Source organism: Nylanderia fulva, unplaced genomic scaffold, assembly GCF_048542155.1.
Source record: "Nylanderia fulva isolate GAGA-0341 unplaced genomic scaffold, ASM4854215v1 Scaffold2, whole genome shotgun sequence".
Lineage (NCBI taxonomy): Eukaryota > Metazoa > Arthropoda > Insecta > Hymenoptera > Formicidae > Nylanderia > Nylanderia fulva.
The window spans coordinates 6,685,257-6,710,978 of record NW_028190263.1 but is presented as its reverse complement, the minus strand read 5'-3'; the positions used below and the strand labels follow the sequence as shown (position 1 = coordinate 6,710,978).

Genomic DNA, 25,722 nt, shown 5'->3' with positions numbered 1-25,722 from the left:
ATACATAATGACAAATATTGGAAAGTTGTGAAAAATGATGACCTTTTTCGACATTTTCGCTGAGGAAAAATCGTTCCCAAATTGACCAAAGAATCTATTTGTAATCGTTGGTCCGTTAGTTACCGAACACCCTGTAGAGACTAGAATCTTGAAGATTTTATTTGTATATTTAATATAAAATAATCAAAAAATTAAAGTTAAAAAAATCAAGAAAGAACAAAGAATACGAGATAAAAAAATTGTATTATAATTATGCCTCCCCCTGGCAAAAATTGAAATTCAGAATTTTAAATTACTTTTTCAATTTGCATATTTATAATGTGTGTACGCATTTTCTGAAATCTTTTTACTTGTACATTCTACACAATTATTTGTTATGAAATAATAAAGTTCCTTTCCCCATAACATTGGATTCTGAATTTTATCTCAACGACGTTGCTCATTAGGCAGAAATTGCCCTAATGAGCATTGCATATTAAATTAATGATCAGAATTTTTAATCGCCCGAACAAGGGCTCGACGCGCACATTATACTCCTTATAAATGCAGACCCTCGAGTTAATATCTCCTCGCAATCGGCTTCTGACCGTTTCTCTCAACGTCAATTAACAGTTAATCGAAATTAATCAGGAGATCTCTACAATTGACGGAATAATTGCACACTGAATAATTGGCTCAACGCTTTCGCAAAAATTCGACGTGAAATTGATTTGGAAAGCACCTGTGCAGGAATCATCGAGAACCCCAGAGGAAAGTGGATCGACGGGAGAAACACAAATTCGCATATGATGTAACAATACGGTACAGAAAGACAGAAGGAGGAAAAAAAAGACTAAATTCCGCAGCAGCTACTTTCCATAAAATCTCGAAATGGCCGGCGCGCCACGGTTAATCGGCCGTTAATCGTGGAGATCCTGCGTGGCGCCTGGCACGTATTTATCCTAACGGGAGAATCGCTAATAGTAGCCGCACTCGTCGGTGGACCGCTGTCGGCAGGTACAGTTACCGGGGATAAGACCACCTCGAAGGATTACGGTCACGTATAATCTTTACGGCACGTGCGCGATCTGGACTTTTTTCGGGGGAAATTCCTTACGTATGCCTCACTCTTACTTACTCTCTACGGAGGTAAAAAAAACCGTAATGTAAATATAATACGTCAATCCGTGACGAAATCAAATTGCCTCGATCAATCTTCGCGAATTATATATTTGATTTGATTTGATTTTCTCGACAATTATATATTGTCGAATGGTTTCATACGTATATATTATATTAATACGTCTGAGGAATAATTTCATACGGGAAATGGAATATTACAAACCTTCTTCCGCGACCTTACATATATTATTCCGCAGATATTCCGACAAGTCGGTATTAAGAGACCGAAGGAGAAAAGAAGTTGTATATACGCGCTAGACGTGTAATTTCCTTCTAATACCACATCTTTGGAAATCGCCAATGTCACGCTCAAGGACTGGCGTAATCACTTGACGTAACGGAAGTGGATTACGTGTGCGCCCCGTTATATAAGTAAGCCAGCCAAGGCTAATCGGATATTCGACAAAAATCGAGGTTGGAAGAAAAAAAAAGTCGCGTGCCCGACGATCGACCCGACGATCGAGAAGCGGAGATTTCCGCGAGTAGGGTAATAGTCGTCGTCGTCGGCGGCTAAACTGCTGTGAAACGAGGTACAGTTATACAGATAAGACCGCCTCGAAGGATCACGATTACAACCTGCGGCTCCATCGTTCAACAGGATCTCCAACGGATTCTCTAACGTATCTCGGCTGGGTTGTCCTACCTAATTTCCGATCCTGTTTACAAATAAACGACGCCGAAGCCGCGAGAAACGCAACGTCCCGCGGAGAATGCGAAATTACTCGGCCGATCGAGATTAATCGAGACGAACAAGTATATTACACGCTTCTAATTAACAGACAGGATGAGTGAAAAGTTAGCAAACTTGGTGTTGAAGCGAGATTTCAAATAAGCGAATCAATTTCCCAGCTAAATCTCTCGCCATTTAATTATCAACTGTGTGTGATTTTACTATCGATTTATTATATTCTCGAGGTTATTTTATTTTTATCCCCAAAAACCAGATTTCAAATAATCCTCTCTCGGATAAATTTCCCATCAAAATCTCTCCCCATTTAATTATTAACCGATTTTACTATCGATTTACTATATTATTTTTATCCCCGAAAACGAGCTTTCAAACAATCCTCTCTCGAATAAATTTCCTATCCGAATCTCTCGCCATTTAATTATCAACTGTGTGATTTTACTATCGATTTATTATATTCTCGAGGTTATTTTATTTTTATCCCCAAAAACCAGATTTCAAATAATCCTCTCTCGGATAAATTTCCCATCAAAATCTCTCGCCATTTAATTATTAACTGATTTTACTATCGATTTACTATATTATTTTTATCCCCGAAAACGAGCTTTCAAAAAATCCTCTCTCGAATAAATTTCCTATCCGAATCTCTCGCCATTTAATTATCAACTGTGTGATTTTACTATCGATTTATTATATTCTCGAGGTTATTTTATTTTTATCCCCAAAAACCAGATTTCAAATAATCCTCTCTCGGATAAATTTCCCATCAAAATCTCTCGTCCATTTAATTATTAACTGATTTTACTATCGATTTACTATATTATTTTTATCCCCCAAAACAAGCTTTCAAATAATCCTCTCTCGAATAAATTTCCTATCCGAATCTCTCGCCATTTAATTATCAACTGTGTGATTTTACTATCGATTTATTATATTCTCGAGGTTATTTTATTTTTATCCCCAAAAACCAGATTTCAAATAATCCTCTCTCGAATAAATTTCCTATCAAAATCCCTCGCCATTTAATTATTAACTGATTTTACTATCGATTTACTATATTATTTTCATCCCCGAAAACAAGCTTTCAAATAATCCTCTCTCGAATAAATTTCCTATCCAAATCTCTCGCAATTTAATTATCAACGGTGTGATTTTACTATCGATTTATTATATTCTCGAGGTTATTTTATTTTTATCCCCAAAAACCAGATTTCAAATAATCCTCTCTCGGATAAATTTCCCATCAAAATCCCTCGCCATTTAATTATTAACTGATTTTACTATCAATTTACTATATTATTTTTATCCCCAAAAACGAGCTTTCAAATAATCCTCTCTCGGATAAATTTCCCATCAAAATCCCTCGCCATTTAATTATTAATTGATTTTACTATCAATTTACTATATTATTTTTATCCCCAAAAACGAGCTTTCAAATAATCCTCTCTCGAATAAATTTCCTATCCGAATCTCTCGCCATTTAATTATTAACAATATCAATCTCGCAATTTAATTATCAACGGTGTGATTTTACTATCGATTTATTATATTCTCGAGGTTATTTTATTTTTATCCCCAAAAACCAGATTTCAAATAATCCTCTCTCGGATAAATTTCCCATCAAAATCCCTCGCCATTTAATTATTAACTGATTTTACTATCAATTTACTATATTATTTTTATCCCCAAAAACGAGCTTTCAAATAATCCTCTCTCGGATAAATTTCCCATCAAAATCCCTCGCCATTTAATTATTAATTGATTTTACTATCAATTTACTATATTATTTTTATCCCCAAAAACGAGCTTTCAAATAATCCTCTCTCGAATAAATTTCCTATCCGAATTTCTCGCCATTTAATTATTAACTGATTTTACTATCGCTTTACTATATTCTCGAGATTATTTTATTTTTATTCCCATCGTGTCGAGAAACGCAGTGGAAACGATTGTCGATTAAACAAGCGATGATGCGATCCACAACATGTAGCTATGCGATTCTTTATGGTCATGAAGATCCGTTAAAATTTTTTAGAGTAGGTAGGTACACAAGAGAGTCCAAAGTACCTCGTCCGGAAGTCCACTGGAGGCTTGAGTCTCCAGCATACGAGTATTCCAGGTCCTCGGCGAAGAGGAGCATTAATGGAGAATCGCTTTCACCGTTCGGTAAAGCGAATCTCGTCGCGTACATATTCCCTCCTTTCGTCATTATCATCCTCCTCAACTGCGCGATCGGTGAAACCTCTCGCAATTGCCTCCTGGTGACCTTTCCAAGGCGGTTCGACTCTCGCGGTACATCTCTCATTTTCATATCGAATGACGATCAATGATCACTCGCCAACATTTTCCGCCTTTAATTGCGCGCGATCACGCGAATCTCCGCCCGCGATTTTTTGCGCGTTACGCAATAATTCGCGCTTCAGCGTCGTCGAGATATCGCTATTTATAGCATAGTAAAAAAAAAACAGACGATTCGCAGTAAATAACAGCGTCATGTCCGGCTAAGGCTACCGTACATCATAATTCCGCGACGACGTGTATGTGTATATGTTAGTTGGATTTTTTCTTCCCGGGCGACACGCGATCGTTCGTTCTCAAGGCGTAATCCATATTTGGCCCGTGAACGTTTGCTGTTATCTAAATAAAATTTTATGGGTGGTTACTAGATGAATTTTTTTCATACACTTATATAAATAATAAAAATATGTATTTTCTATATCTGTATCTTAGGTGAAAACAGTGTTAGCTTTATTAAATTATCCAGAATAATGTTCAGATAATTTGGTTTAGAGTCGTAGCACATAAAAATACTTAAACATTAAAACTTACAAATAAAAATATAGATATATTTTTATATCCCTTTTATAATTTACATAAGTGGTCTTAAAAATAATATTATTTGAAAGTTATCTAGATAAATCGTCAGATATATTTAAAACTCAAAATCATCATCTTACTCAAGATAAATTCCCATATTTTCCTCTCATCTTGATCTAACTAATTTTAAAACCATCTGTCCTCGCCTACCAATCCCGAGGATCGCCTCTCGCGATGAATAGCGAGATAATAACCCTGCGGTACTATTTGCGGATCCTTCTTGTTGCTCCGGTTGCGTTAATCGACCGCGAAAATTCCTCGAGGTGCCTCGGAGACGACGAAATTTATATTTCGCGCGTCTACGCGATATTAAAACGAGAGCGGAATTTTCGCCGCGCAAGTTTCGCGTTTTTCGCGAAACCGTATATCTCACCGAAGCGGAATGTAACCGATCGAGGGAATGACTCAGTCCTCGCCTGTCATCCGAACCACCTTGACAAGCCCAGGCGGAGGAGAGCGGCGCGATTCGCTCGCGATCCTTCGCATTCCAGGTTAAGAGCGCGCGAATAATCGAGATTCGATTTCGTTAACTTCATGAAAATGTATATCGCGATGAATTTCTTCGGCCGTCGAGGTAAAGACTATTTTTACGCGCTCAGCTATTTTTGGTCACGTATCTTTTTATGCGCGCCAGCGTTCTTAATGCGCGATTCCTGACGTATAAGGAGCGTGTAAAAGAGGCTCTTCAAAAGGCTCCTACAATCAAGATGCGAAAAGATTTCAATTCAATGATAATAATAGTTAATGCCTTTTTTTCACATAGTCGTTGGATCTTTGAGCGGATCGCGAATGATTAATCAAGAAAGAGAGCAACATTATTCGAATAATTCGAGAGAACTTCCTGTATCTCATCAGAGGTGACGCAATCACAACAGTCGTGAATTATGAGCGTATATAATCGCGTGTTACGCGAATAGTAACTCTACACATGCGGGATTAGGAGAGCAGCTGGATCAACAAATGCGCGGCGAAATAAGGGAGAAGAATCTTCGTGCGACGTTTTCTTCTCATCTTGGCTGCGTAATTTAGCGACCGAAATAAAGATCCCCTCCTCACGTGTGACTCGATATAAATTAATTACACTTCGTTAGGGTCCTACACACGCGACTATATCGCGGACATACGTTAAACTCGCACGCAAAGTTATATACGAATGTCTCGACTGGCTCTTGTCGGAGTGTTTCCTTTTCTCTCTTTGCTTCTACCGTTACTTGATCCAAATTAATTTCGAGCCCCGGCAACACGATGCAACACGTACTTGTTCGATATTTCAATTTCGCTGTTTGCGACGTACCGCCTTGCTTTCTTTCTCGCCCGGCATTTTAATTATTCATTTATCGACGTGTTGAATGTCATCGGTGATGACAGATGATTCTGACGTGTCTCATTTGCACAAAATTTCTGTCACTTTTTCTGACGCGTCATAATTAGAGATTTATACCTATATATATATATATGTATGTACGTATATCGCTAATAAATAATAATTTTATTAAACGAAAGAAATATATGGAAGACATTTATCTACAATTTTAATTATAATTTTGCAAAATTGATTGAAACCCGCGCAACACCTCACGTTATTAAGGAATGAAACGTCTGACTATTAGATAGCGCATGTTGCATGCCACTGCCTCAGATACATAACTATACGCTTTTATCTTTGGCTCGATCGAGTAATCGGATTGGTCGAGAGCCATCGACTTGTCCATGATACACTCGGTCGCGAATGGCGCATTAGATCAGATAAATCTCGATCGAATGTACTCTCGTCATTAATATCAGCTTCGAGCAGCCTCTGCGAAGCCAATCTACTGACGATACGGCGCGATAGAAGCACCTGAGAGAGAGAGAGCGAGAGAGAGATTAGTTATACCGGCAGATAAATCTCTCCGAGGCGGAGCTACGCGAAAAGTGGAACAATCTATCGAGTCCGACTTGACGTCCGCTCAAAACACACACCCGATTACACATCGTATTTTATAATATTTTCAGATATATAATTCTCGAATGAGAGATTCTCAACGAAAGTGTGCTATGATGTAATAAGTGATCTCTGGCCTGGTTTGATGAGATTAACACGATTAGAGATACATTATGCATTTAAATGCATTGCATTACAAACGAAATCGAGGCAAGATCTTTTTGTGCGATGTCGAAATTATTTAACAATTATTTCAATTAATTTATTTATTGATATATTTTAAGTTTATTAAATTAATAATATTCAAATTTTTATTAGATGGCAAATTTCGATGAATGCTTAAAACTTATTGGGTTATATTGTTGAAATTTAATGTGAAATTGATTTACTTTTTTTGTCTAATTTAATCTGTTGATATTTATCAATATTCTTGTCACAGAATTATACTTGGTGGATCACCCGAGGGCAAAAGGTGACGAAAGTGAATTGTAAAATCGAGGTCTCCGGACTCGTGCCGCGAAGAACATTAGTCTTAATTTGCACCCGATGACATGCGATTGTCTGCCTACCTACCTGCTTTTGTCATAAGTAGCAAACATTCTCATCTGCAATCCCACGCAGTAAATTCCCAATAATATGTACAAGGTGTGATGAGCACACTTGAGAGAATGTTTAGCACCTCTTTAGCGACTTTCCTTCGAAAAAAAGTATTCTTCGCAATCAAACATTAAGTATCAACAATAAAATCGAATTAAAATCTTAAGTGTAATATAAATATTACATAATATTCAATAAATAAATAATATTTTAAATAACTCCCATTTTCTTCAATTTATAACAATCAAATGTAAAGATTTTACAGAAAAAAACCTACATCAAACTTTGATTATCCTCCTAAGACATACCATTATTTATATGATTATCCAACATAAAAGCAGTCATCTTTCGCATTCGTAATCTCCCGTATTATTACGTTATAAGAACTTGCCACTTGACTGACTGGATAAAATCTCGATAATAAACGGATCGACCAATTACATAAGCAAAATCAGCCGTTACCAATCGGCGCGCTAATTCCTCTCGCAGATGGTTGCCGCCGTCGCGAAATTCTCGCGATCCGCTCGATCGTCACCATATGGTTTCATCGTAATCGGTGACTGTCGACTGAAATCAAACAGCCGGTTAACCGGCCGCTTCCGCGCGCGGTGCTTTTTTTTATTTTATTTTTTTTTTCTTCTTTACGCTGCGCAACATCGAGCGCGGCTCGCCTTGAGCCGCGCGCTTGGCAGGTGGAAATCTAATTAGCGCACTGTGTTTGCTCTCGTAGATCCCTCGCGGATACGCCGGCTGTCCCACGACTAACAGGACACGGAGGAAGAGGGTGGAAAGAGGGAGAAACGCCACGGCAAAAGCAACGCGAGCAAACAAAATTTCACGTTTCAATTCTTCTCGCCGATGGCAATGTCCTCATCCTTGCATCCCGGTGCAAGGACCTCGATAGACGAGAACGAGAATTGATTTTCACGCATAAACCGCCCTAAAATCTCTGGATTCTTTAAAAATGAAAATTGTTTCTCGAGCTTCCATCGTTTTAATAGAATGCAACGAGCATTAATGATATTTTAAGAAAATTTGAGGTAAGTTAAAAGACATTTTCTAGATTGTTTGAAAATGAAGATTGTTTCTCAATCTTTCTAGGTAGTTAATTTTAATAGAATGCAACGAGCACTTAATAGATATTTTATAATTCTATGTGAAAAAGGAGCATATTTATGAGACGCATGAGTAAAAATTAAATTGCTATAACTGACGTGAGAACTTTGAGAAAATAATAGAAAGACCGATTAACGAAACTTCAACTTTGGACTGTCAAGATATTTAGACACATTTGAACAAACCTTGCACTCTGTTACAAGTAAATCGTTTCACATGCGTGTATACGTTATTAACCCCTGAAACGAGGGTATTAACCCAAAATCTGTAACGCGCGAATATATAGCTTCGGGCAATTAGGTTATTAGAAAGTTACACACAAACACGTACCTATATAAACCACACCTTCCCAATTACACCGAGATAATAGCTTTTATAACGTTAAATCGCGAATCGTGCAGAATCGTACTTACAAGAGAGGCTTTACGTATATTTCGTTTCTCCGTTTCCCTCGTGCGTCGGAGGAAAGAAAAAAAAAAATTCCCCTCGATGCATCCGCGAGAAGGAATCGCGCGAGGGTCGAGGAACTCGTCCGAGACTCTCACGGGAAAGGCTTTCCAACGGTTTATCCTTACGGTTCGCGTACGGTTGACTTCGCAAATCCGCAAACGAGGCAGGAGAGGCTGCCTCGATCGATCGATCGATCGATGCATCGGGAGAGGACGACGTATTATCTCGCCGCTATAGAAAACGGCGCCCGCTCGTGAGAGATCGGCCCGAGCTGATAACGCGAGAAGAAGGACAATTACGCCTATCAAGCCGGGCTCCCACATCTCTCTGTCTTTCTCTCGGATATATATACCTAAGTATTTCCCTCGGCCCGTCGATTCCGTTTTATTGTCTTTCCACGGCCACGGTCGTATGCGCTTATACACATACATACTTGCGCGACGACGGAGTATCGTCTCGTTACTCCGACGATTAAACCGCGCGCTTTCGCACGCTCTCGACTTTTCTTTCGCCCTTTCTCTCCGGCGCGGCGATGCCTCGACTGACGCGCAGCAGCCCGTGTGATCGCCCTCTTTCGTCGTCCCTAATCGCTCGAAATGTGTGTTCATTCACATATACATGTGTTTTTATTACGATGCATTGCAAAATTTATTTTTCCAGATTTTTTACAAATTTTCTCGATTAAAAAATAGCTCAAATTTCTCCAGGACGCAAAGATACATTTTTATAGTAAATTTAAGTATATATTTATATATACATGCACAAGATACGAGAAAATAATTTAATAAATCTTTCTAGCTTAAAAAAAAAATAAAAGAATAGCTGAAATTTCTCCAGGACACAAAGATAAATTTTTATAGTAAATTTAAGAATTTATATACATGCACAGGATACGAGAAAATAATTGAATGAATCTTTCTAGCTTAAAAAAAATAAAAGAATAGCTGAAATTTCTCCAGGACACAAAGATAAATTTTTATAGTAAATTTAAGAATTTATATACATACATGCACAAGATACGAGAAAATAATTGAATGAATCTTTCTAGCTTAAAAATAAAAATAAAATAAAAAATATCCTAGAGAGCTAAATAACACACAATTGAAATTCTCAATGCCAGCTTTCATTTTCACGTACGGTTTAGGTCAAGCATGAACAAGGTAAGCGCTAGTTGGATGTACGTGCCGCCGTGTACACGCGCGTGCTCCATAATAACATATCGTATATACTATTCACCGAGAAGATGAACCCACTGTTACAAAGTTTTCCTTCTTATACCTACTCTTCCGCATCTTTCCGCCTCCTCTCTCGATTCGAATAGGTCGATTAAACTAGACAGTGAGAAACTCGCCGTACCAATTCAGCGGACGAATCGGCTTCCTCGACTTTCTCAGTGAAATCAGATTTCTTTATATGTAGCTGATAGGATCAAACTGTTTTTTTTTTTTTTTTTTTTTTTTTTCCATTTTAAATGGAAATTTTGTAAAATTTGTATGTAAAAAAGAATAATGTAAAATTATATATAATTATGTAAGAAAAATAGTTTATGCGCAGAGAGATTTTTCTCTTCGAATTTATCCTGAAAATCATGGTAATCGTGGAACAATTTTATAAGAATTTTATGAGTTTCTCTGATTAATATTTACCAAAATAAAAAATATTAATATCTATCACAATAAGATATAAAATTTGCTATGTACATATTAATATTTTTATGTAGTAAATATTAATCAGAAAAATTTGTACTGCCCCACGATTACACGATGATTTTCAGGGTAAATTCTGAAAGAAAATTCTCTCCATTGGAAAATCGTAAAGACAGAAAACAAGTATCATTTTTTTAAACATCAAAACTTGCTGCAATTTTTTTCTCTCGATTAAAAGAGAACACTATGCGTGTATGAAACAGAACATGTTATTTTTATTTAAAAAATGTTTAAGTTATATAAGGGGAAAAAAAATGAAAAGAGCCGCCTTCGTGTTACGCGACGCCTAATTTCACATCTGCCGTTGAAGAAAATATTCCCGGCTGTACTACAGATGTACTGTACTTTTTTTACGACAAGCTGACGCGGTATGACATGAAAAAACGGAACGGTTCTTCAAAGCTGATTCGCTTCGTTTTCCTTCGTCGATGCGTAACGCAGTCGAAGAGCAACCGCTTGCATAACTCTGCATGTGCACTCACGCTTCTCATCCTCTCCTCCTTGTCATCATTCCGTTTCAAAGACGTGTTCGCGGAGACAAAGAGAGGAATACTCGAGGAGATCTCGGTTGAAAGGAAAAATTCTGTCGAACCGCAAATCGTGATGCAAGTATATACACATAACAATGGCAATTCCGCAACAATGCTTATGTCAATTAAATTTCCGGCCATCTCTAGTTAGATTAATTTTATTGTTATTGAAAACGCGGAGAACTTTGACAATGGATAAAAAGACATAAAAGAATTTTTGCATCAGCTTTCGCGACGAGATACGATCGCGTTCTGCCTTCTTTTCCAAAAATAAATTCCAGGGTGTCCAGCAGACTCAATGAAAAAAATTCCCTGATTTTTTTCAGATTTTCCAAGACCAGAAATTAATTTTTTCCCTGACTTTTTAGTATTATTTTTTCCAAATATGTAATTTGCATATATCTATATAATAAATTAATTAAATGTCAAATTATGAAATTCTTGAGATATTTTTGTCAACAATGAAAAGATTCGGAAATTAAAACAAAAATTTAAATATTATACAATCTGCATTAAGTACGATAATCGAAACAAACATGTCACTATAAACTATTTAAATAATCACTTTTTTATTTATATTGTATCAAATTTTTTAGTATTGTCTCTATCAAGCACATTGAAATAAAATAACACGACGATCAAAATATAAATTAACGAACACGCTGTAGATGAATCGATTTTTAACAATACAGAAAATTAGCGTGCTGGGAGTCAAGGAAAAGTTTATATTTATTTAATAAAAAATTTCAAATTATTGAGACAAATGTGAGAATAATGTGAAAAAATCCAGATAAATAGTAAAATTTCCTCACTGTTTTCCCTGACAATACCCGGTTTTCCAGATTTCCCTGACCGCTATACATAGATACCCTGTAGGATTATCCCTAAAAATTTCCGGGAGAAAATATTTTATCTCCACATATGACATAAGAATGCTTTAAAGCGTCTAGCGAAATCTTTTATTCTTCCGAAAATTTTACGTGTTTTAGCTATTCCAGTAAAAGATTGTGCAAAGTGCAGCGAAAATTCGAGGAAGGGACGGAGATAGCCAGGGCTCTATTCATAGAACAATAGACAGGTTTCGAGGTGCTAGACGATGAAGTCACGATGTACACGGCGGCACTTTTAACGAGTTTCGCGAGATTGTAACGTCGTGTTAAAAACACATATAGGCGGTGTCCCGTATCGGCACCAATGACCTCGCGGTTGACACCAGCCTTGATGAAAGACTTGATTAAACATTCAGGTCTTTCTCCAGGCGCCTGACAGCGACATCCATATTAAGCGCATCGAGGCCTATATAATTTATGAGATCGGCGTCGCGGCGAAAAAACGTCGACTAATATACATATACGTGTCGTAAAATTTGCATGAGATCTCGTCTACAAAGTGCGAGACTCTCGACGAAAAACTACAATAATAATAATATACATAATGTAATATAAATTCGTGACGATATAAAACCATGATATGACGAAATATTTTCCCTGCCTTCATCAATCATATTTAAAATATCAGTTGGAACTTATATAAGCTTCCGTGTGCAAGCAAGTACCGCGTGTCCTCGTGCGCAGGATTGTGTATACGTATATACGTTTTAGAAAAAAAGAACGAGATTATACGTATTCTAGCAACACAGCTAATATCAGCAATATCGCGAGACAGATGGTACATGACTCCAATCAAAGCTGCTTTCTCTCCTGGCCCGAAGGTTGGCATTAGTGACCCGGAGCGCGGCGCGTTCTAGAGATTGATTGCCTTATCGATAATTAGCTTAGCACGACAAGCGTGCCGGACCTTTTGTTTCGCTTTCCGATCCCTATATAAGAACCAGCCACCTCGCCTCGGCTCTCGTTACTTTCGAAACGCGCGTAAGGAATGCGCAAAGAGCCCCGGAGATACCCAACGAGCGAGTCTCTGGGCGTCTTTTTGTCATGGGCGCATGATTTATGCAGGTGCATGATAAATGGCTGGAAAGAACCGCGAATTGTACGGCGATTTATTGATTCGCCCAGTGACCTTTGCTTATCGATACTGTTACGATCTTTCTCTCTCTCTCTATCCGTTTCCAGCTTCTACGCCGATCCGAATGTATAATCACGGGGATGTGGAACACGTCTTGTATTTATAGCGCTAATATAATACAGCTGATTTAATATCATAGATCGAGTTTGCCAAAAAAAAAAAAAAAAAAAAAAAAACGCGAGAGCATTTAGAGAGAGAAATGTGGCGTGTATAAATCCGTCGATTTTTTCCGCCTTTCGATCATGGAAAGCGAGGCGAATGCGAGTTCGTCACGGATGACCTTCAATTTCATAAACATTTGATAAATTTCAAGTCGACGAAAGTATATGTACGTACATATATATATATAATATTGCATAGATCGCGAGAGATTCACGTGCCGACTTTTCGCGCAATCACGCTTATCTATTTCCTCGTCAATCGTAATCGCAGAACCAGAGTTGCGTTTTACTAAATTCTAGTTACTGAGATTTTCTCCATTCTAAATCATCTAGTTGCAGTTGCGAATGACAGAGCAACCTGGTCGAGACTGGTGCTAACACCGTAACTCTCTCTCTCTCTTTCTCTCTATGCAACTAATCCTCCTATAAGTAACATTTCCGAGTTACAGACGCGGTGTGCGTTGAAAACCGCCGTTGATATACGCCGCTCGTAAACGTTGCAAAGCACCGAGCGCGATGAAACGACAGTGAGTCGCGGGCTTTTGCAAGGTTCTCCGCCGCGCGCAGATGGTAAGCGATTCGCGAAGGCGAAAATATTTTTCGGCTTAATATATATCATCGGATTCCTGCGAGCCGTTTATACTGCGCTTTCCCGATCTTTCGCCGTCACATTTGCAACTATGTTTTTTTTTTTACGCGTCTAATATATTTCATCGGATTTGGATGGATGCATCGAAGATGCATTTGCATTCGTCGGAGGTTACTAATCTGGCGCGGCAAAAAAAAAAGAAAAAGGGCGACATATGTGCGCTAAGGACTGCCCGAAGACTTTAAGACGCGGCACAAAGCGGGGGAAGAGCGAGAAAAAAAAAAAAAAAAGAGAAGCATCGACGTGTGCGTATACGAGGCATAACTCGCGAATAATGCGATGTTTTATATGGACGTACGTGAGCCAGCTGTAAGCAAATGCATTTTGCAGGCGACAGAGCTTAAGCCGTGTACTATTCGCGTGTGCAGGTCGACGACGACGCGAAGACTGCATCGTTGCAAGCAGGAACATGCTCATTAAGGCTGCGCGTAGGAACGCGAATGCGTCCGATTAAATTGTTTTATCGCGCGGAAGCGCGCATCGACGATAAATTGATTCTCTGCCGTAACGAAATAAGAAAATTGTAAACAAATCGCCCCGGTAAAAATTTCACTCATATAATATATATTAATTACTATATACATATTTTTATTTAATTTTATAATTATTATATACATATAATTATTATATAATATATATTAATTACTATATGTATATAGTATATATTAATATGTATATAATATATATTAATTACTATATGTATATATAGTATATATTATATATGTATATAGTATATATTAATATGTATATAATATATTTTAATTACTATATGTATATAGTAATTAATATATATTATATTAGTATATAATTAATTATTCTCCTTCTCAGAGCAAACGCGTGAAATAAATTCGGAGCAGAAAAAATGCAGGAACATCGATAGAAAAATACAGGCAATTGAAATGATGAAAACAGATTTCTGACAATGAAAAGCTTAATTGTTCGATATTTCGCGCAGCTATATTTATCTCGAATGCAAATGCAATTTTTCTCGCTTTTACTCGCGCGGCGAAGAATTAATCATTCCCTCGAAATGTAATTCCGGAATAGAGTCGTTAAACGTCCATTAGAAACGCCGTGTAAACAATTTCGTGCGGCCGTGATTAACGTCTCGCGATTTACGAGGCTCGTTCATCGTGCGAGACGTGATACGCGGCGCACCTTAACGCCGGCCGATCTCTTTTGAGACCGCGAAGCGTACGTACACGTGTCGGGAATGTTGGAAATAATGCGAGCAACAACTTACACACTTATATGGTTTTCGCGGCGAGATCGAGAGGGAAGAAAAAACAGCGAAAGGAAACCGAGCACACCGCGCGCCACAATGTAAAATCTGCGGTTCAGGAATGTTTCGCGCGCGCATCCGACCTCGATCTCTTTTTTTCGCGCTTCCTGCGCGATTCATTAGAATTTAACCGCGCCGCGCTCATTTTATCTGCATCTCTCGTTCGCCGCTGGGAAAATATCCGGCGAATTCCCTCGGCCCTCGATTTTATCGACAGTCTCTAGTCGCGATACGCGAACGCGTTAATTAGATAATTAAGGGAGGAAACGTCATTCTCTAATTGAATTATCGCGAGGCGAACTGACAGAATCGCTGCCATTGTCAATAATATTTTATCGAGATATATTATTTTTTACGTGTGTCATATACTGTGTTTTGTACACAAAATATCTAGCTTATGTGTCGTAAAATGTTTCCATGACGAATCTCGAATTGTTTTTCTTCGATAAATATTTCAAAGAAGAAGAGAGAACAATTTGTTCCGCGTAACTTAAGATTAAACATCTTGGCAATATTTCGTGTACAAATTTGAAATGCGTCTATGATAAAACATTTTGTATGAAATCAATAATAGTATTTATGAAGTACTTATATTATCAAGAATATGATAATATTTATTGGGAAAAGTGGAGAAAATCGGAAATCGACTCCGAGACCATTCTTGTAAATTTGACGCCGCGGCGTTTACGACACGAACGTTTCTTACAATATTGCGCGATAAGAAAACAGATAAGTACGACGTTTTGTTTTCAATGAACAGTCGGGAATGAAGTCACTCGACGCGAGAGAACGAGAAGGCACGAGTTCTCTGTATGTCTTTTCTCTGCGATAAGACTGTTTATATTTGAGATTAGCGCCAAATGCGACAACGAGCAGGTGTCATAGGTGTGTCGCAACAAAATACACACGTGGATTATGCAATAAAGCGCCGTCACACATCATGAATATGTATCTATCGGGACAATAGAATATAGTATGTACATAAGGGGAAAACGGAAGGATATACGTTCTTGCGAAGAAAAAAAAAGGCGCGACGTCGCTCTTCACGATGATGACAGCGCTCGACGATAATAAAACCGTGTCGCGGAAGGGAAATTCTTGCGTAATGAAAACGCACGAAATAATGTTTTGCGTCCAAAGTTACCGAAACACGTGTAAAACGCTGCGGCGACACAAATACTCGATACCGATATCGGCTGACTGTGCAGAAACGGATGCGATTGCAATTAAAGCGTTTCTGCCTCGTAAGCTATCGGTGCTTAATCGATTAACATTCGAATCGATAAATTAATCGAGGTCGCGAGTGCGTCTCTCTTTCTCACCTAACGAGAAAAATTAATGATCGCGACCGATTCTAGTGATTAAATATAAAATTCAATTAATTAAATTCAATTAATTAAGCAACTCGCGAATTAGCCGTCGCGCTACCAATCCGTTATCTCGCTCTCGTTTCCGATTACTGATACGAAGCCCGCGTTATCAATCGGCGCGTGTTCTTGGCGCGTTTTATTGCTGAAATTAATCCGTGCACATTTTCAGTAACACGACATTATACGTGTCGCCGCGTATTTACATTAATTATTTTGCAACAAAGTTGCATTAATTGCGCAACCTTCTCGCTACCACGGTTTGACTGATAGAATTCATTTTTTTTTTTTTTATAAGTAATACGGAGGTTGTTTATTTTCGTCCGAATACTATTGCGCAATAAAAAGAACTGGCCGCGCGTTATGACCAGAGTTGTTGCACCTTATCGTTTTACGGTGTCGTTAAAACGCGGCGCAAACACATCGTGAATGTATAACGGAGCGTTTTACTGTCGCGCGCAAATACGTCATATGTTGCAACGCCGAGTTTGCTTTACCGAGTTTTCCAACGATTTTCATTGTTTTCCATTTCCTCTATACGTTTTTACCACGTGCACGCCTTGCCTTAACGTAATATGTCATCGGTTTATCACAATCCCGATATCGACTATATACGTCAACTCTCGGCGGAATTCTTTAAACGTCACGAAATAAAAAATGTTTAAAAATGCAGATTCAGTCAATAAGATTGATTAAAATTATTTTCTTGTAAATCCTTTTGAATTTTCACGTGTAACACGTTTTAAACGAGATTACATAAACTGTATGTGGCATCAAGAGCTTAACAGAATTTATGACGTCTGTCGAGGATTAATATTGTGCTGCAAATTGAGCTCTCTCGTTCGGTTGGATAACAGGTTAACAGGTAACGGTTAAGAGAGTCAGATGCTAAATCTTATTTAACAGATCTATAAAATATCTCATTGTATTATCATATACATGTCTCGCGACTGTATATATTGTATATATATTTGAAGAGGCCGTCGTGATAAAAATTAAATACCTCGTTTCCCTTTTTTCTTCTAACCAAGGAAAGACTTTCAACTTCGAAGGGAAATCGAGAGGAGAATGGAGCAGATGTAATTTTCCAGCCGCACAAATAGTTACGCATGCTCGCGAGAGTATTTCTCTAACCGCAATATTGCAGTTGGGGATCCATCGATCCTCTTCGATCTCACGACCCGTGAGAGATTCCTACCATTCGACTTCTCTCGATGTGCCTCGAGGTACTACCGGGGTGAAAATAGAGGCGTCGCTTTATTATATCGCGATGAGTTGTACTACGACTCCATCGGTCGTCGTGAAATTTGAAACTTGCAAAATATCAAGCAAACCGACTCAGGGTGTCTAGTCAAATTTGAAAATAAAATTTAAGGACATTTTCAGGACATTTCAAGGAAATTTGCACGATTTTTCAATAATATATAATATAATAAAAATATACAAGAAACTGAAAACTTTGTTTTCTTTAATCAAGTCCATATAATTGCATATTAATGAAAATTAATATATACATTAAAATGATATATTTTTGGACTCCCAAATAAAAAATATTATTGTATTATTTACAAAAAAAGTGGGATAAATATTTTTTTAACTCGAATAGTCTCAACTTTTAGTTAAATGATTAGAAGCAACGAAAAAAATCAAGGATCTACGAAAAATTTAAGGATATTTCCAAAATTTTTAAAGAACAAACAAAATTCCAGAACATTTCAAGTGCTTCAAGGATTTTAAGAACGGCTAGACACCTTGTGACTAATCTGCACAATAGTTTCCAGTCGCGAACAAAATCTAGGAATTCTCCTATCGATCACGATGGGTTCGATAAGAACGAGATATGTATCGCTCTCGATCTGATAACGAATAATAGATATAAGTAGACTTATCTAGGTGGTCGTATAAAATATATAAATTGCGAATGCTTGTATCAAATGTCGAAAAAATTCATTAAATATTCAATTAAATATAAATGAATAAATAAGATGTAGTTAACAATTCATAAGTAATTTTTATCGATAAATGTGTATACACATAATATATTGTTTTCACTATTTTATATTTACTCATCAATTTAAAAAATACTATAGTAAATTAAATTAATGTTTTCAGAAAAATTCAGATTTATATATTAAAGTCGTAAACCGAGACTTTAATTATAACTCTTTGACATAAAAGTAATGACGGATCTAAATCATTGAGATGCAAAAAATTCTCGAATATATGCACATTTGCCATTCGGCGCGAATGTTTATGCATCGATGAGAAAAAATCGGATAGGAATGCCATAAAATATTAAGTAATAATCTCTCTGAAGAATCCGAGTTCTTTAAGTACCGGAGTGTCGGACGATAAAATAGCGTCAATCGTTATGATACGATATCGTTATATTAAAATTGTTGGTTAAATTATCGAACATATAATGATGAGATATGTCGTTCCAAGAGGACGAAAAGGGAAAAAAATTCCGACGACGAGTCGCCTACGGGTCGAATTAGCAAGGTCCACTTAATTAAAGAGTTGGTAACGACGCATTAATGACTGTTACGCGCCGCTTCGTTGCACGGGTTCCAAAGATCTTTAAGACATTCTTCGAGCTGCTTCTAATTATTCACTTTCTCCGCAAGCTCAACGGCCGAGATTTACGGATTCGCGTCGCGGTCCACGTAATCTCCCGATGACACTTTGGATACCGCGAAGACGATAGTTAACCGAGATATAGTCGCAGGTAATCGAGACAGTCTCCGAGAAGTCATTCACCGAATAGCTTCCTCTTTTTATGACAAGCGCGGTTTATGAAGAGGCTTGAAGTAGCAGTAAATAATAGAACAAACATTTATCGCTGCCCTCGAGGATCTTTGAAGAACTGAGAATGTACAAATACTACGTTTCAAAGTCACTAGGCTCGCAGCATAAGAAACCAAATGTCGATTACACGAATAATTAACAGTGTACGCAAAGAGAAAAATGTTTAAAAAACATTACATAAAACACATTAAATAAAATGACATTAAATAAAAAAAAACCTTAATTATAGATGAATTAAGAAAAGTTTCAAAGTCACTAGGCTCGCAGCATAAGAAACCAAATGTCGATTACACGAATAATTAACAGTGTACGCAAAGAGAAAAATGTTTAAAAAACATTACATAAAGCACATTAAATAAAATGACATTAAATAAAAAAAAAACCTTAATTATAGATGAATTAAGAAAAGTTTCAAAGTCACTAGGCTCGCAGCGTAAGAAACCAAATGTCGATTACACGAATAATTAACAGTGTACGCAAAGAAAAATATTATTTAAAAAACATTACATAAAACACATGAAATAAAAAAACCTGAATTATAGATGAATTAAGAAAAATATCCACGCATGAACGGAGCTGTGCTTTCATCGGGGAGAGAATCGCTAATCGAAATCTCGCGCGCGGCAATATTCCGTGAAAGTGCTCTTGATTAGGGATAAATGGAAAAAAATGGTAGCAAAAATCGGAGCGGCCGGCCTGTCATGGAACATCACATACGAGAGATTATCACGAGCGGGAGACTAACTAACGTAAGATCGAGGCCAGAGACGGTCACCAGAAGACCGCTTTCTACTCGCGCGTCTGGAAGAAGAGGATAACACGCTCGATACACGTCGATAATTATCGATCCTGTAAAAATCTCGACTATAATCGAGCGAATATAATACCTTACTCGTCAAAGATGTAAACGTCAAACTCGGAAATTGCGCGTTCCCCTGGCATTTTCCCGCGAACAATTTAATTCGTAATAAATATATACTATTAGTAGACAATTACATGGGAGGTTTTTTTCGCAAAAATTACACGAAACTCCGGTGATGGACAAACGTAGCCTCGCAACAGCTAAAGGTTATTGTCGATCTTGGATAGTAACGATAGTAACTATAACTCTCGCTTGACATTTCCTTTATAATTCAAGAATATCGCGGCGCTTTTTCTTAATTAATCAGCAATATATACCTTCTTATATTACGTATATATTAAAACAAGAACCTCGCGGTTCTTAAAGGTTGCCGTGATATACATGCAACAAGTTAGCGAGTCTATGAATTATTACAATTTTTAGCGAATTGTCACTCTTCCTTCTCGACATCATCACGTTTTCAATTAACGGTACTGTCCCCCGGATTCCCGACGCGTCAATCAAATCGCACATGTCGCGGCGGTCTTTGACAGAGAAAATTGCAACAGCCGAAGGAAACTGTTTATACCGGCGTTCCCATTAAACGAGCATAAATCATACGACCGACACCTTCTGCGAAACCGATTCAACCGGATCCCGGCTCGTTTCTGCGTCTCTCGGGATCTCTCTCGCGGCAAACATTGGAAAATTCTCACTGTTTTGGAAAAATTGCGATTCTCCAACCGCGCGACCGATACGTCAAAATGGAAAAAAAGCATATTCATATACGAAGTGTTAACGACCGTTTCACGTCGGAGAAAGTTTAGAAAGGAACAACATTCGCGCGCGCGCACGCGCCGCCATAAATGTAAAATAAAGCCGGAACGACTCCGTTTAAATACGTGTTTCTCGAAGTCACGTTTTTCGCGGAGCGAATCGCATCGCGAGATCGTGGAACGAAGAAAAAACGTATCGGCGCCCTCCCGCTTATATATCCTTACTTTCTCGATAATGAGCAAATTACGCAGGGGCTCGATCTACATCTCGCCACGTGATCTCCCACGATCGACTGATAATGCAACAGAAGTGATCGATGAAATCGATCGCGGTTCAGCGGTCGAAAATTCTTTTCCACCACTCTTGTGGTGTAATTCAATATAAACCTACTTGCGAGCCAATCGAAAAAGATATCGGTCTTTCTTAATCAAATGATAAAGAAAAACTCACCTTTGTCCGGTTCAGGGGGTTTGAAAAGTCCCATCCAGGCGCGACGAACAGGTATCCGCATTTGGAAATCTTCCTCGTAGCCTGAAACAGAAAATAATTCATTTTATAGATATACTTGCTCGTGTTCTATTGTTTCATGAGATTGTTGGAAATTAATCTTTAAGCGAATTTGATAAAAAAAAAAAAATAATGTATATAATTATAAAATAAGAGAAAAGTATGATATATCTGAAAAAAATATGGAAATTATTTCTAAAGAATCATAAAGCATCAGACATTTATCAAGTGTGAAAGCATTCTTATTAATCATCAACCATCAAAAATCACAAACTCTCCCGAAAATTTCTCGAGTTTTCGTTCTAATTCATACGAGGCTTTCGCCTCGTAGCCGATTTCATTAAGAATGATTAATAAAACAAAAATGTAAAACTTCACACTTTAATAACGTTCGCGTTGGGTAAAAAATCTGAGCTTCTACTCTCGAAAAATGAGCGCTCGCTCGCTTAGGTATATAGCGCACGGAGGCAATCAAATTCACATTTGATCGCGTTTAATCCAATAAAATCCCATCGCCGTATAATTGCATCGAGTTACAACTGGAGTGTAACGAGCACGACATCAACATAAATAAATCTTTCCGAGGCTCGCTCATATCGCGGCAATCAGTGCGCAATAATTTGACACTCGTTACAACCTCGTACTAGATAATACCGCGTAGATAATAGCCGCATCGCGGTTACACGTTGAAGCCGGCCCTAGCGTGGCCAAGCTGGCAAAAAGCTCTCTCTTGCTCGCGCGAAGAAGTAATACGTCGTTTCCCATTGCGCGGCAATCTCGAAACGAAGCGATCATCTCTCGCGAAAGGATCGCTGCAAGAACGAGAATTTGCTCGGCTTTATGGAGAAATAAAGGCAGAGCTTGGCTACGAGAGAGACGTTCCGCGCCACTCTCCTTCGGGAGAATTATGGCGCTTCCTTGTAAGGATTAAGCGAAAGAACGTCGGGCATCCGCGACAAAAACGCTCGATATCTTCTAAACAGCAAACACATGCCCGAGTCAACGAACGAGGGGATCGTCGTTCGCGAGATAAACAAACGCGGTGCCATGGAGGAGAGAAAATGTATGCGGTGCGCGAAATTCGTTAAAGTCGTAACATAGTTTTCGATATACGCGAAATTAATATCCAAGGATGTGATTTCCTTATTGGAGTGAAATAAATAGCTCTAGCAATTCCGCGTCGTAAAATTAAACTTCACGTGCCCGAGCGTATTTTACATTCATCTTATATGCGAAGGGCGTGGTTTGAAAATTAAAAAATATAGATAGAAATATGCACCGAGATATATCTTTCATTTTTAAATCGAACTGAGCGATATTTGAAAAGCGGATCTTCTCAATTCGCGAATAAATAAAAAGGCGGATGACTTTCCACGCTATTTCATGCATATAAGAATGTCAAACACCGGATTCACGGTCCAGTTAGCTCGTCGACCGTGATTAACTGCTGCTTATTGAGAAAACACACTTGTTGAAAAGCGCAAGGCCAATCGAAAGTCGCCTAATAATCGATACATAGATCGATAAAATCGCGCTCGAGATAATTTGCTTTTATCATCGATAAAATTCCGTCTTCTCGTCGACCGAATCGATCTCGACGTACCCGGAATATGCCTACGCTCTGTTTAACCGCTTTCCGTCCGGTTTGCACGATTTCCTGTCGGTCGTCGCACGTTCACAATTAACTTCCGGCGTATTGATTGTCACGTAGCGACAGCACGAACGTAACGAACCATAAACCATCCCGTTATGGTGGAGTGGCCACTCGCTAAAACGCATATCGCCGAGTATCATAAAATCATATTTCTACGTTTTAAGAACATTTAATACAAATAAGCTAGCATAATATTTCACTGTATAATTTTTTCGCGAATTTAAATTTTCAAAGTGCGAATAAGTAGCATTTGTAAAACATATTTTTTCAATATAATAATAATAGATTAAAGTGAAGGCATCTTTATATAAAATTCGATTCAAATCACTCGTTCAATCTAAGCAGACAGATAAATTTGTAGTTAAAAGGGAGAACATAGCTTGTAATATTAATTTTAAAAATTCGCATTACAATTTATCGCAAACGTTAAAGAAACATTCTCAATAACTCGGCTCTGTCACGGTTCTCGATTTTTTTCACGCCTAGTGATATCGTACCTCAGCGAATGGTTCATTAAGGATAATTCATGAGTCCTTTCTCTCTCTCTCTCTCTCTTACTCCATTTTTCACGCGCCTACTGCAACGTTACGCAATCGGAGAGACACTTGTCTCACAATTGACAATAATTGGACAGCAAGTCCCTCGCTCTTCGGAGATGTCTCCTCTTTCTTCTGGTCGTCCTTGACACGCTTCGCGCACCGGAGTTCTTGCCGGTCCTTAAGCTCGGCTGAACGACGCGACCTAGATCGACCCGCTACGCCTCTAATATCTAATAAGGTCGACGTAAACGTGCACCCGCGTAGGTTTCTTCGGCCTCTCGCGAAGGCGAGAAGCGGCGCGGCTCTACACTTTATTCAAGCAATTAAAGGTCCACGTCCGCCGCCTCGTTAGCCAAACAGAGCGTGTCGCGAGCGATGCCTGCCCAATAAGAAGATCCCGTTGAGCGCCTTCGTGCGCGGCATTTCTCATTCCCCTATGCCGACTTGAAATGCGGAAAGCATCCTAGACCCAGTAGTCATATGGGATTTTTTTACCGGAAACGTACGTTTAGTGAAACGTATGTTTTCCTCTTGAATATAATCCTGGAGAACTTTGTTCCCTCCCGGAAATATTATATAAAGTCGCCGAGGAAATGGAATGAAAAATCCTCCGAGATGAGCTCTTTCCAGACTTTAACGAATTGCAAAGTGATAATAACTAGAAAGTAATAAACTTCTGCTTATGCCTGATCTGCACTAATTAGAAACTAAGATGGTTTTCCACAACTGTAATTACAACGTTCTACATACAAAACGTAAACGAAGACTAGGTAAATTCGAAAATAGAAATTAAATTGATATTCATGCAGCGTAAAAACGAGTTTTCTCTAAATAGTAAGATAAGAATATCAAGTATATGAATGTTACAAAGTTTCATGTTCTCAATTTTGATTTTATCGATTCTAAAATAAGGAAAGTGATTTTTTATTTTTTCAATTATATTATTAAATAATCTGAGACCTAAAAAAGGGGGAGAACTCTCTGTCCTCTTATCATCAGTGTCCAACAGACTCAATCAAAAAAATTCCCTGACTTTTTAGTATTATTTTTCCAAATATATAATTTGCATATATCTATATGATAAATCAATTAAATATTAAATCATGAAATCCTTGAGATATTTTTGTCAACAATGAAAAAGTTCGGAAGTTAAAACAAAAATTTAAATCAATTATACATTCTCCATTATGTACGATAATCGAAACAAACATGCCACTATAAACTATTTAAATAATTACTTTTTTATTTATATTATATCAAATTTTTTAGTTTTGTCTCTATCAACACATTGAAATAAAATAACACGACGATGAAAATATAAATTAACGAATCGATTTTTAACAACACAGAAAATTAGCATGCTGAGAGTCAAGGAAAAGTTTATATTTATTCAATAAAAAATTCGAAATTATTGAGACAAATGTAAAATAATGTGAAAAAATCCAGATAAATAGTAAAATTTTCTGACTCTTTCCTGACATGTCCAGATTTATAAAATTCCCTGACAATGCCCGGTTTTCCAGATTTCCCTGACCGCTAGAGACCCTGCGTTTATTAAGCTGCAATTTTCCCGAATACAATAATCTTTTCGAAAACTTCGTTCTTCACTCATAGTGGGAAAGTTCCCTCGAGTTCGGTCTACCATGGCGTTATTCGCGTGCTATGTATATATATATATATATATATATATATATATATATGTATGTATGTATGTATGTACCGGAGAGGAATCCCACGCGTCTCGTCGCCTGCATATCCCACATCCGGTGCCCGCGGATCGAACGAATCCTCGTGTGTACTGGAAACCCGTCCCCACCTCGACAGTTATCTCGCGATGCGATCTGCCGATCGTAGGAGGACGAGGTGAGAGACGAGGGATTAGAGAAGTTCGAAGGAACATCCTGCCTCTCTATCTCCGCCGCTCGAGACATCTTTAATTGCGGGTACACGCGACTTCGATAACGAGAGTATCTATTTTTTCCCGTCTTCTTTCACGCGCGATATCGCAAGTCGATCGACAAAACCGCGGCGCTCTTACTAGCACGCAAATCCTCCCTTAATCC

At 38.0% G+C, this 25,722-nt stretch overlaps 1 protein-coding gene across 1 annotated transcript in view; it reads right to left on the bottom strand.

The window, feature by feature from the left end:
- osp (myosin phosphatase Rho interacting protein outspread) overlaps positions 1-25,722 on the bottom strand; it is a 177,195-nt gene that overhangs the window by 104,727 nt on the left and 46,746 nt on the right. The window contains 1 exon segment of the mRNA XM_029318271.2: positions 21,410-21,490. Coding sequence (XP_029174104.2) covers positions 21,410-21,490 — 81 coding nt within the window.